Here is a 13,178-nt window from a genome sequence, read left to right as displayed (position 1 = left end):
TTACCCACGTATCAATTGTTCACCACTCTGTTTTTCGATATCTTCAATGCAAGTAGGTTTTAGTCTCATCCTGAGATATCATGTTCACTTGCCAACACCCAATCAGGAAATTAAACCTTGAGTTCAGAGGCATTTTTTATAGCACTTACCACTGTAGAGAACAACTGTTTTCCTGGAGCTGAGCCCTACTCTTGTGATGCACTGTTCTAAAATGTTATTCATCGACAGAGTGGGTAGGGCAATGACTCACTATGCTATGCCTGGTTTTGGTATGGTGCACATAGTAAGCATAACTCAGTAATTTCATAGTCTATGGCCTTATGTCCCACCTGGGACGAAGTGGAATCAGTAAGTAAAGTAAATCACAGTATACAGTATGATGATAATGATGTAGAGGAGGGGTTTGATGGGTAGAGGTAAGATGCCTGCCATGTACCAACTGTATGGACACACAAAGCCCCAAAGTTGAAATAACAAACATACACAGACTTTTCATTAAATTAAAGATAATTAATCAACTCTTTGAGAGATCACAATAAAGTTCAAGGCTTTAAAAACAAGAACACCTAAGTCCCCCTTCAATACACAGGTTAGTTGGATACAGTAGGAGATGGCAAATACTGATGAATGGTTGATGGTCAGAAATCTTTTGATTCCATTCATTTTTCCAGAGCTCTCTCTGTGTGTGTGTGTGTGTGTGTGTGTGTGTGTGTGTGTGTGTGTGTGTGTGTGTGTGTGTGTGTGTGTGTGTGTGTGTGTGTGTGTGTGTGTGTGTGTGTGTGTGTGTGTGAACGCATATATTTGTTGATGAGTGTAAGTGCATGTTTTGCAACTATTGCAGGCCTCTTTTCTCTTTGTAAACCTGGTTCAGCCTGTTAAGGAGGAGTGGTGTGTACTTCTCTTATTCATGACCTCTCACTCTCTTCGCAAGTTTCGGTTGTCACCAGCCGAAAATGTGTATGACATGTCCCTCTCCCTGTGAAAGGGTTCAGGGTGGGGGTTGGGGTGGCACTGAGGAGCAGGTCTAGGTGTAGCCTAACCTGTTCTCCAGCTCAGGTGGTGGTCAGAGAAGGCATTTAACTGACAGATCCTCTTACATTGACAGAACAGCTGAGGTACAGAGGAGACAACATTGCCTGGGCTTTTGGAGGACACATCTCTAAGACGTTGACAAGGTGAGTCCTTCCCATCCTATGCCCTAATCCGAGCCCAGCGAAGCCCCAGCATACAAAGATGAGCTTTATAAGCCTTTTGTTGCCATTAGAATGTGATATTTAACATTGTCATTCGTGCTGATGGTACAATGGGAACTTTAATCAGTTTAGTGATCTTGTATGTAAAGTACAGAGGCCTAACAGTTGTTCATCGTGTTGTGTTGAAACTAGTAATGGATTTATAGTTTCTGCAATTTTATGAAATTCTTTTAGTTTTATATTTTAAATGTTTTGCTAAACAGATTAAATAGTCCCTCATGAAATTGCCTTGACTTAAATGTAAATGAGCAGGTGAAGGTAGTAAATAATTTGATTTGTGTGCCCCTACGACTTGATTTGTGTTATATCGACATTTGTGGGTGGATGTAGGGTTATATTTCAGTCATGTATTTTGCCACATGGGTTATTGTTGTTGGCTGATTGTGAATGAACTAGGCACTTGGCGTCATCCTGAAAGATAGTTTGTCAAAATACCTTGCCCAGAACTGTAGATTGATCAATGATTGGTGAAGTGGATTTTGCTAGTGTGGTACTATTCATCAACCATATAGGGCTGGTTTTCCAGACTCAGATTAAGCTTGGACTAAAAAGCGTGCTCAACTGGAGAATCTCAATGGAGAATTCTATTCCAGGACTAGGCTTAATGTATGTCACGGAAACATGTGTATTGTGTCTTTTATAGTACCCTTGTTACTTAATTTCTCTGAGGTGTTGCTGTTGCATTATGTTCTTCATAGTGGTCAGATGAGAATGAAGCCACCATAACATGATGAAATGGTATACAGCATTTCAATCATTGTCTCATAGAACTCCTTTTACATATTTAATGTGTTGCATACCAAGCCAAGCCATTCATGCTGTATTTTTGCTGGCCTATGAAGCCACAATTATAAACCCACAACTATTGACTTGCTTCAACTGTCTTATATGTTCTTTTACATCTAATATTTATCCTCAGAGATTGAAAAATAACTTTTTTCCTTTTCATGAAACAGAGAGACCGGTTAAAGTTGTAAGCAAACTTATGTGGCTTCATGTTTTACATTTTCACAGAATGCATTTGTGGTGGTGTAATAATGTATTGTTTTGAAGCCAAAATCATGACCCTCATAATTCCACTTACACCATTTCTTCTTTCTGACATGCTGCCCACCCAAACCCTCAGTATCACAATGCAGGTGAATGTATTGACATTCATTGAGAGTAGTGTGTGTGGCAGTGTGCAGCTGTGGTAGTAGGTATGGCATGTAAGCTAGCATGTGTCTCAACCAACTGGTTTGCAATACATTCCCCTGAGCATCCTGGCACGGGGCCATGCCTTGGATTCCTGAGTGTGAGGCTGTTTGTGGGTGTCGCTGTCACTGTCTGTCAGTCTGGCAGCAGTAAATTAAAGGCAGAGAGCTTTGACAAGCTTTAGCATGGATATTAAGAATTATTGTCATTTTAAACATTAAGAACACCTTCCTAATATTGTGTTACACCCCCCCTTGCCCTCAGAACAGCATCAATTTGTCAGGGCATGGACTTTACAAGGTGTCTAAAGCGCTCCACAGGGATGCTGGCCCATGTTCACCCCAATGCTTCTTACAGTTGGTTCAAGTAGTCTGGATGTCCTTTGGGTGGTGTACCATTCTTGATACACACAGTAAACTGTTGAGCATGAAAAACCCAGCAGTGCTGCAGTTCTTCACACAAGCTGGTGCGCCTGGCACCTACTACCATGCCCCGTTCAACGGCACTTAAATGTTGTCTTGCACACATACATAATCCATGTCTCAATTGTCTCAAGGCTTAAAAATCATTCTTTAGCCGGTCTCCTCCCCTTCATCTACACTGACTGAAGTGGATTTAACAAGTGACATCAATAAGGGATCATAGCTTTCACCTGGTCAGTCTGTCATGGTAAGAGCAGGTGTTCATAATATTTTGTAAACATAGTGTATAGTATAGTCCGGCTATTCCCAAACTGGGGTATGCGTACAATGCCGTTGGGGGTACTGCCCCCTTACCCGGGAAAGCACCGAACAACAGACAGGGATGTTGGACCATCGAAGAGGCGCAAATATGATGAGAACTACATTGATTTGGGGTTCACTTATATTGGGAGTAGTGCCTTTCCTCAGCCACAGTGTGTTATATGTGCCAAAGTACTATCTCACAACTCGATGAATCCTTCACTCTTGTGCAGACATTTAGAAACGAAACATGACAATTTGAAAAATAAGCCATGGGAGTTTTTTGAGCGAGAATTAAGAGTAGTAAGACATGTATAAAAGCAACAGATACCATTAATAAGAAGGGGCTAGAAGCGTCTTATATGGTGAGCAACTGAGTGGCTTGGACAGGCACTATTAAGTCCTCCACTATTGTGGAGGACTTAATTCTTCCTGCTGCCACGGATATGGCTACAGTGAAAATGGTTAACTTTGTTAAAGCAAGCCCCTGAACTCTTGTGTGTTTTCTGCATTGTGCAATGATATGGGCAGCGACCATGTAACGCTTTTTCAACATACAGAAGTGCGCTGGTTATCAAGGGGCAAAGTATTGACACGTTTTTTTTAAATTGAGAGACGAGGTTAAAGTTTTCTTTACTGACCATCATTTTCACTTGTCTGACCGCTTACATGATGACGAGTTTCTCACACAACTGGCCTATGTTTTTACTCGCCTGAATGATCTGAATCTAGGATTAGAGGGACTCTTCGCAACTATATTCAATGTTCGGGACAAAATTGTGGCTATGATTAAGAAGTTGGAGCTCTTCTCTGTCTGCATTAACAAGGACAACACACAGGTCTTTCCATCATTGTATGATTTTCTGTGTGCTAATGATCAAGCTTACAGACAATGTCAAATGTGATATTGTGAAGCACCTGAGTTAGTTGGGTGCGCAATTACGCAGATACATTCTCGAAATGGACGACACAAACAACTGGATTCGTTATCCCTTTCATGGCCTGCCTCCAGTCCACTTACCGATATCTGAACAAGAGAGCCTCATCGAAATTGCAACAAGCGGTTTGGTGAAAATTGAATTTAACCAATAGCCACTGCCAGATTTCTTGATAGGGCTGCTCTCAGAGTATCCTGCCTTGTCATATCGAGCTATTAAGACACTGATGCCCTTTGCAACCACATACCTATGTGAGAGTGGATTCTCGGCCCTCACGAGCATGAAAACTAAGTACATGTACAGACTGTGTGTGGAAAATGATTTAAGTCTGAGACTCTCTCCAATACAATCCAACATTGCAGAGGTATGTGCATCCTTTCAAGCACACCCTTCTCATTAACCTGTGGTGAGTTATTCACAATTGTTGATGAACAAATAAGGTTTTATATGTAAGATGGCTAAATAAAGAGCCACATTATTGATTATTATTATATTATTATTTGTGCCCTGGTCCTATATGAGCTCTTTGTCACCTCCCATGAGCCGGGTTGTGACAAAAACTCACAATAGTTCTTATGTTTAATAAATGTATCATATAGTGTGTGTGTGGCAGGCTTACAATGATGGCAAAAAACAACATTTTAGAGTGTGCTGACCCTGGTGCTAGAGGTGGAGGTTGAATGTTTGAAGGGGTACGGGACTATAAAAAGTTTGGGAACCACTGTTTTAGAGAATTTGGCCGTACATCCAACCGGCCTCACAACCTCAGATCACGTGTTCCCACGCCAGCCCAGGATCTCCACATCCGGTGTCTTCACCTACGGGATCTGGAGGTTGAATGTTTGAAGGGGTACGGGACGATAACAAGTTTGGGAACCACTGGTAGAGTCCAATTTCTGTTTTGGTTGGTTGTTGCGTGTTATGATATGATAACTCCGGTATTGATGCGAGAATGTAGTAAGAATGTAATATGTAGTTTTGTTTAGAATGATAGTTGTCTTCCCCTTTATTTAAATGAGTGGCATTCCTAGGCCATAACGCATCTTTTGTGTGATGAATTGTTTATCATTTTGTATGAGTGGGGTTAGGGCGTCTTGAGACGTAGCAAAAGTCTAGGAAAGACTATTCAGGTGTAAGTCTGACCAGAGAGATGCATTAACTCTGTTCTAAAGTGTTGTCACCTGCATAAAAAGTAGTTTTTACTTCCAAGAAGTGGTATGCGTTTGTGTGTGTGCGCGCATGTACATGCATGTGTGGATGTTTCACCCACTGGGCTCACCCAGAGGATGTGGTTTCCTGCTAGCTACACCTCTAAAGTGTTACCGGTTATATCAACACATACAGATATTATTAGAATGTGAGGAAGTTTTGTAATTATACTGAACAAAAAATAAATTAAAAGGCCACTAAAATGTGCACAGATATCTCAAGTTTTGAGGGATCGTGCAATTGGCATGTTGACTGCAGGAATGTCCACCGGAGCTGTTGGTAGATCATTTAATGTTCATTTCTCTACGATAAGCCACCTCCGACGTCATTTTAGAGAATTTGGCAGTACGTCCAACAGGTCTCACAATAGCAGACCACATGTAACCACCCCAGCTCAGGACCTCCACATCTGGCTTCTTCACCTGTGGGATCATCTGAGACCAGCCACCCAGACAGCTAATGAAACTGTGCATTTGCACAACCGAATAACTGCTGCACAAACTGTCAGAAACCGCCTCAGGGAAGCTCATCTGCATGTTCGTTGTCCTCACCAGGGTCTTGACCTGACTGCAGTTTGACGTCGTAATCGACTTCAGTGGGCAAATTCTCACCTTCGATGACCACTGGCATGCTAGGGAAGTGTGCTCTTCACAGATGAATCCCGGTTTCAACACTCCCGGGCAGATGGCAGATAGCGTGTGGGCGAGTGGTTTGCTGATGTCAACATTGTGAACAGAGTACCCAGTGGTGGTGGTGGGGTTATGGTATGGGCAGCCATAATCAACAGCCTGATCAACTCTATGCGAAGGAGCTGTGTCGCGCTGCATGAGGCAAATGGTGGTCACACCAGATACTGACTGGTTTTCTGATCCAAAATCTTTGAAACTAATGCATGTTGCGTTTATATATTTGTTCAGTGTAGTAACTGCAATAATTTCACATTTTGATTGTAGAACGGTACCCTACAATAAAAACAGTTGAAAATATTACGTTGAAATTGATTTTTCATTAGGTTGTCACAAAATGATAGGAGAAAATTGTCCTTGAAGATGTTTCAATGTCCATTTTATTGTGGTGCAAGGTAAAACCCTGTAAGATGAATTGTTTTATTGTTTATATCTGCTTCTTAAAACACATTATTAACTGCACCTCACTACTTTTTTGTTTTTACAGGTTATAGTGAACATTTGTCTTGATATGCTGCTGTAAATATACTTCAGAAATCATGGTGAGTGAAATACTTTATTTATACCATTTCCTGTCATTTCATAACCTTTTATGCTTCCCATTAAAGAGGCAATCTACGATTGGTACATCCATTTTTTTTTACTTTTAAATTAATTATACCCATTGATTCATGAAGAATCTAACTTATAAAAGCTTCATTAGCTTAGTTCCACTGTCATACTCCATCAGAACCCAAAATATATCCATTTATTTTGCTCCATTGTTAGTAAACTATGGAATTGTAAACCAACACTAGCTTCAAAACATGTTAAAACTATACTTTTTATATAATGGTTGGTCAGTCCTTGCATCCATTGCTCTGTCTATGAATTTGAGAGTGGTTTCATTTCTCCAGTCTCACCCCTCAACTTTTTACGAAAACAGTGTTTGAAATGCAGATTTTCCCTTTAAAGAACAGAAGCATTGAGGAAGTATGTTCTTCTAAAAACAAGCTATCTATCCTGTTGGAAATCAGATCCTAAAACCATGCAAATATTTTGTCTTACCAGAGTCTTTGAATACTGCTCACATGCTAATGTAACTGTTACAAACAGTTGATGCTTAAACTTCATGATAGTGACTACAATTGATTTGATTTAATTGTATTTCATTGTTGACCTCTTAGAATGGGAAAAGTCAGCTAAGACGTTATTCCGAAAACTTGGTCCTGGAGGATTCAGAAAGAGGAGGAGTTGTCATCACTGGAATCACAGACCCTAGAGTCACTAATAAGAGTGGCTTGAAAGAAGGTAAAATGTCACAGATCAGTTCATTTCTGCAACAACAAAAAAACATTCCTAATTATAAAATGTAAAGAATATGTACGTTTTGTTATTGGTTGTACATATAAGAAAACAACAGAGCTATTTTTTCAACCCTCCATTTTTTATACTGTTTTAGGCGATGAGATTGTAGCTGCCACCATACATCTTAACCACCTCAATAAAGATGACCTGATGAAAATACTTAAGATCATGGAGCCTTACGAAGACAACATGAGTTTTGTGACAAAGCCGGATCTGAATGCCAGTGTCAGTCTCGGCTCATTGGACAATGGTCTCAAAAGTCCCGGGGATGTACGTTTCAGAATAAAATTTACTTAATGATTTATGCCAGCAGTCATTACACTATGCTCAAGGTTCTTTTTCATTTCTGAACAATTATATTAATAATGTATTATGAATCAATACCTTAGTATTTGTCCATTGACTACCACTTAATTGCTATTTGATTGTCTACAGATGCTCAAAGATACCTACAGCAGAATGCAGCGAGCAGTTGAGGCACCACCTATTGAGGTTAATGGCCTCAATGGACAATTAAATGCAGAAGGCTGGTTGAAGAATGAAATCAATGGTCCCACTTTGAATGGGGAATTGCCCAATGTGACATTGGACACACCTGGACCTGATGGAGGTGCAAAGTTCCCCATTGGAATATCTGGGCCAGTAATGAAAGGAGCAGATCAGGAGGGCACCCTCACACACCCTAAAGTCAGTCTATCAACACCAGAGTTCAGCACTCCAGATGCTTCACTTGACTTGGAGAAACCTGAGGTTAAGACGACTGGATCGAAGTACAAGCATCCAAAATTCAAAATGCCTCACTTCAAACTACCACACATAAATGCCAAAGCGCCAAAGGGAGATGTGAATGTATCAGCAGATTTAGAAGGCCCTGGTTTCAGTGGAGAGCTAGAGACACAAGACCTGAACCTCTCAGCCCCTGATGTGGAAATCAAACGCCCAGATTTGAATGGGCCAAATGCTGTCTTGAAAGCTCCAGATGTTGACATAGAGGCTCCTTCTGGCAAATTCAAATGGTTTACTCTCACAAAGCCCAAGTCTGGATTATCTGGACCAAAAATGAAGGGACATGAAGTGGACATAGATGCTGACCTGTCTGCACCTGACATGAATCTCTCCACTCCCAACATTGATGGAGAGATAAGCGCATCAGATGTAGACGACTTGAGTATACCAAAAGCTGAGGTAGATCTGCAAGCTCCAGATATCGACATTGAGGCTCCCTCAAGTAAATTCAAATGGCCTCATTTAAATAACCACAAATTTGGTCTTCATGGGCCCAAAGTCAACTCCCCTGGTGTGGATGTTAAGGCAGATCTGGAGAAACCAACCGTTGATCTTTCTGTCCCAAAGATTGAGGCTGAGATGAGCAAACTAGATTTAGAATTGAATTTACCCAAAGCAGACCTCAGCGGCCCTGAGGTAGATATGAAAGCCCCTGTTGTTGATATTCATCCTCCCACTGGGAAACTTAAGTTCCCAACACTCAAAAAGCCCAATTTCAGGCTCTCTGGACCAAATATAAAAGCTCCAGACATTGATGTTGATGCAGATCTGAAGGCACCTGACCTCGGTCTCTCTGTCCCTGAAGTTGAGGCAGGACTTAACATGCCTGATTTGCGCACCAATTTGCCAAATGCAGATATCAAAGGCCCTGAAGTAGACCTGAACACATCAGAAGTGGACATTGAGCCCTTTTCTGGGAAATTTAAATGGCTTACTCTAAAAAAGCCAAAGTTTGGTCTCTCTGGACCCAAGGTTAAGAGTCCCGAAGTATTGAATCTCGCCACTCCAAACGTTGGAGAAATAAATGCACCAGATGTAGATCTTACTTTACCCAAAGCTGACCTTGAAGGCCCAGAGGTAGATGTTGACACTGATGCTCATTCTGGAAAATTCAAGTGGTTCAACCTAAAGAAGCCCACAGCTGATTTGAAAGGTCCAGATGTAGATCTTCAGGCACCAGAGGTCGACATTAAGACACCCTCTGGAAAGCAAAGATTTCCAACTTTAAAAATGCCCACAATTAACTGGACTGGACAGAAGGTGAAGGGACCAAAGCTTGATGGTGATCTGAAGAGAGCAGATTTGGACCTATCAGCTCCCAAGGTTGATGTGAATTTACCAGGAGCAGATCTCCAAGGCCTTGATCTTAACCTCTCCACACCATCAATTACAGCAGACATTGCTGTTCCAGATGTAGATCTTCAGGCACCAGAAGTCAACATTGAGGCACCCACTGAAAAGAAACGATTTCCAACTTTAAAAATGCCCAAAATTAACTGGTCTGGACATAAGGTGAAGGGACCAAACCTTGATATTGATGCTGATCTAAAGAAAGCAGATTTGGACCTCTCAGCTCCGGAGGTTGATGTGAATTTACCAGAAGCAGATCTCCAAGGCTCTGATCTCAACCTCTCAGCACCAGCAATTGAAGGAAACATCGCTGTTCCAGATATCAATGTCAGTTTGCCTGAAGCTGACCTCAAAGGATCAGATGTAGATTTAGACCTTGATGCTCCCTCTGGAAAATTCAAGTTGCCGAAACTAAAATGGCCAAAAATAAGAAAAGTAAAAGGACCGGAACTTGATGTAGATGCTGATCTTAAGACCCCAGAATTAGCTGTTGATGTTAATTCACCTGAAGCAGATCTGAAAGGGCCTTGTCTCAACTTGAAAACAACAGATCTCAACCTCTCAGCACCAGCAATTGAGGAAGACATTGCTGTTCCAGATTTCAATATCAGTTTGCCTGAAGTTGACCCTGATGCTCCTTCTGGAACATTCAAGTTGCCAAAATACGAACTCCCAAAATTCAGTTTAACTGGGCGAAGAGTTAAAGGACCAAACCTTGATGCTGAGCTAAAGGCCCCAAAATTGGATGTCTCTGTTCCTGATGTGGATGTCAGTTTGCCGACTGCTGACCTCCTAACCCCTGTAGTAGAGCTGAAAACACCAGACCTTTCTGCCCCCAAAATCAAGGGATCTATGGCTGCTCCAGATTTGAGTACCAGTTTGCCTGAAGCTGGCATTAAAGGTCGAGCGATAGATCTTAAAGCCCCAGAAGTTGACCTTGATGCCCCATCTGGAACCTTGAAGTTGCCCAAATTCAAACTCCCCAAATCCAGTTTAACAGGACCAAGAGTTAAAGGACCAAACCTTGATGCTGAGCTAAAGGCCCCAAAATTGGATGTCTCTGTTCCTGATGTGGATGTCAGTTTGCAGACAGCTGACCTCTTAACCCCGGTAGTAGAGCTGAAAACACCAGACCTTTCTGCCCCCAAAATCAAGGGATCTATGGCTGCTCCAGATTTGAGTACCAGTTTGCCTGAAGCTGACATTAAAGGTCGAGCGATAGATCTTAAAGCCCCAGAAGTTGACCTTGATGCCCCATCTGGAACCTTGAAGTTGCCCAAATTCAAACTCCCCAAATCCAGTTTAACAGGACCAAGAATTAAAGGACCAAACCTTGATGCTGAGCTAAAGGCCCCAAAATTGGATGTCTCTGTTCCTGATGTGGATGTCAGTTTGCAGACAGCTGACCTCTTAACCCCTGCAGTAGAGCTGAAAACACCAGACCTTTCTGCCCCCAAAATCAAGGGATCTATGGCTGCTCCAGATTTGAGTACCAGTTTGCCTGAAGCTGGCATTAAAGGTCGAGCGATAGATCTTAAAGCCCCAGAAGTTGACCTTGATGCCTCATCTGGAACCTTGAAGTTGCCCAAATTCAAACTCCCCAAATCCGGTTTAACAGGACCAATAGTTAAAGGACCAAACCTTGATGCTCAGCTAAAGGCCCCAAAATTGGATATCTCTGTTCCTGATGTGGATGTCAATTTACCGACAGCTGACCTCCAAGCCTCTGTAGTAGAGCTGAAAACACCAGATCTCAACCGTTCTGCCCCCAAACTTGATGGTGACGTGAATGTACCAGAGATTAGAATGAATGTACCCAAAACTGATCTCAAAGGACCTGGACTAGATCTAAAAGCTCCAGATGTAGACACTGATGCCCCTTCAGGCAAATTCAAATTGCCCCATTTTAAGCTCCCCACATTTGGCCTTTCAGGTTCTGAACTGGAGGGACAAAACCTTGACGTTGAGACACCTGACATTGTTTCAGTTCCCAGAGTTGAGAATCGGCTTGAAGCCCCAAAGGTAGATTTAGCTCTACCTCAAGCATACCTCAAGCGATCTGATCCTAATGTTAAAAGAGATATCAGTGCTCCAGATGTAAATCTAAGTTTACCAAAAATGGACCGCTCTGGCCCTGAGGTAGAGTTGAATGGTCCTGATCTAAGTCTCTCTACCCCAGGAATTGAAGTAAGTGTCCCAGACATTAAAGGCCCTGAGGTCAAGTTTAAAGCTCCAGATGTTGACATTGAGGCTCCCTCTGAAAAACTGCCTCATTTTAAGATGCCAAAGTTTGGTCTCTCGGGACCTAGAATAAAGGGCACAGAATTTAATGCTAGTGCAGATGTAAATACACCTGATGTGGAAGTTTCAGTCCCCAAAATTGAGGGAGAGATTAGTACCCCTGAACTGAGTCTCTCTGCTCCTGGACTTGAGGCCAGTGCTGACATGCCAGATTTGGATGTAAATGTACCAGAAGCTGACCTCAAAGTAGATGTTGAGGAAGAGGGAGACACTCACAAAAGTACATTCAAATGGCCATTCAAGTGGCCAAGCTTTAACTCCTCTGGCTTAAAAGGTAAAGATTCTGACATGGACGATGAGGAAAAACATAGTGGGGATGAATCAAAGCGTGATCAGGTGGAGGTGCCAATGTTTACATTTCACAGACTACCACAGAACAACAAGATTGAGAGTGCATTCCAAGATGCTGCCAAGGCCCTTGGTGAGGCGATGGACACGCCAAAGCTTGAAGGAGGCCTTGAAACAGCTGGCGTAGAGGTCAGTTTGCCTAAAGTGAAAGAAGGACAGAAGGTGACATCATCTTCAGGATTTATTAACATCATGGAGCGGTTGAATAGATTTAAAGCAAAAACACCCACAGCTAATGTCTCCCTACCAGAAGTGAAAGGTGAGCTCCGTACCCCTAGCCTTGATGTCAGCTCCACCTCAGACGTAGATAGTTCCACTAAGCTAAAAAGAGGGACTTTCAAAGTTACAAAACCTGAATCTGGGATAGGCCTGGAATACCCTGTAGTGGACTCATCGGAGGGAAACGATAGCATGTCAATAAGCCTCTCCAATATGCTTGGTCTGAATATCAAAGAGCCCGATGCAGATTATTGATAGTTTCCAGTCATGTGAACCTTACACTTGGGATAAACCAACATGATTGTAACTACTTTGTAAATACATCAATTTGTTCATGAGTTGACGCCATTTTAAGGATGTGGTTTGTCTCTATGTACAAACAAAACAGAAACATGTAATTATTTGTATGTCGATTCTCTGATATCTTTGTTAATCCATATGCTACATCTATATTCAGTATAACAGTTGACAGCAAAATGAAGGAAAATGTGCTCATTGGCTCTATGTGTACTCAAACATATTTAAATTATGGTAATGTTTCCCAAATGCTGTTCACTTGGAAGTTTACTTATTTTTTACAAATGCCTCAGTATTGTATCTGTCACAATTCAGACATGTTTCACCCATAAAGGAGACAATCTTTATGGAAGCTGTCATCTTCACATTTTAAGCTAAAACAATTGTTGAACAGTGAAATGTAATTATACTATTAATTTGTTATTTCCTTCTCCAATAAACTACTATAGCAATTTGTCTATATGACTCAATAATTTATTGATGATTGACTATAAATTATACTGTAATTGACTACAACAATATGTAACA

At 41.6% G+C, this 13,178-nt stretch overlaps 1 protein-coding gene across 1 annotated transcript; it reads left to right on the top strand.

Annotated features, from left to right (window-relative positions):
- Positions 1–926: 926 nt before the first annotated feature.
- On the top strand, positions 927–13,108 carry LOC106576941 (neuroblast differentiation-associated protein AHNAK). The gene is made up of 5 exons (XM_014154484.2): positions 927–1,175; positions 6,490–6,544; positions 7,169–7,292; positions 7,444–7,619; positions 7,785–13,108. The coding sequence occupies exons 2-5, from the start codon at positions 6,542–6,544 to the stop codon at positions 12,606–12,608; spliced, it is 5,127 nt and encodes a 1,708-aa protein (XP_014009959.2). The 5' UTR covers positions 927–1,175; positions 6,490–6,541; the 3' UTR covers positions 12,609–13,108.
- Positions 13,109–13,178: the final 70 nt, after the last annotated feature.

This window comes from Salmo salar, chromosome ssa18, assembly GCF_905237065.1.
Source record: "Salmo salar chromosome ssa18, Ssal_v3.1, whole genome shotgun sequence".
Classification (NCBI taxonomy): Eukaryota; Metazoa; Chordata; class Actinopteri; order Salmoniformes; family Salmonidae; genus Salmo; species Salmo salar.
The sequence above is the reverse complement of the archived record's forward strand: the minus strand, read 5'-3'. Positions and strand labels throughout refer to the sequence as shown.

Bases quoted from the DNA above. Each gene is read 5' to 3' on its own strand.
- LOC106576941 (XM_014154484.2), top strand. The intron at 7,293-7,443 runs GTAAAATGTCAC...ATACTGTTTTAG, and splicing joins TAAGAGTGGCTTGAAAGAAG to GCGATGAGATTGTAGCTGCC. The intron at 7,620-7,784 runs GTACGTTTCAGA...GATTGTCTACAG, and splicing joins GTCTCAAAAGTCCCGGGGAT to ATGCTCAAAGATACCTACAG.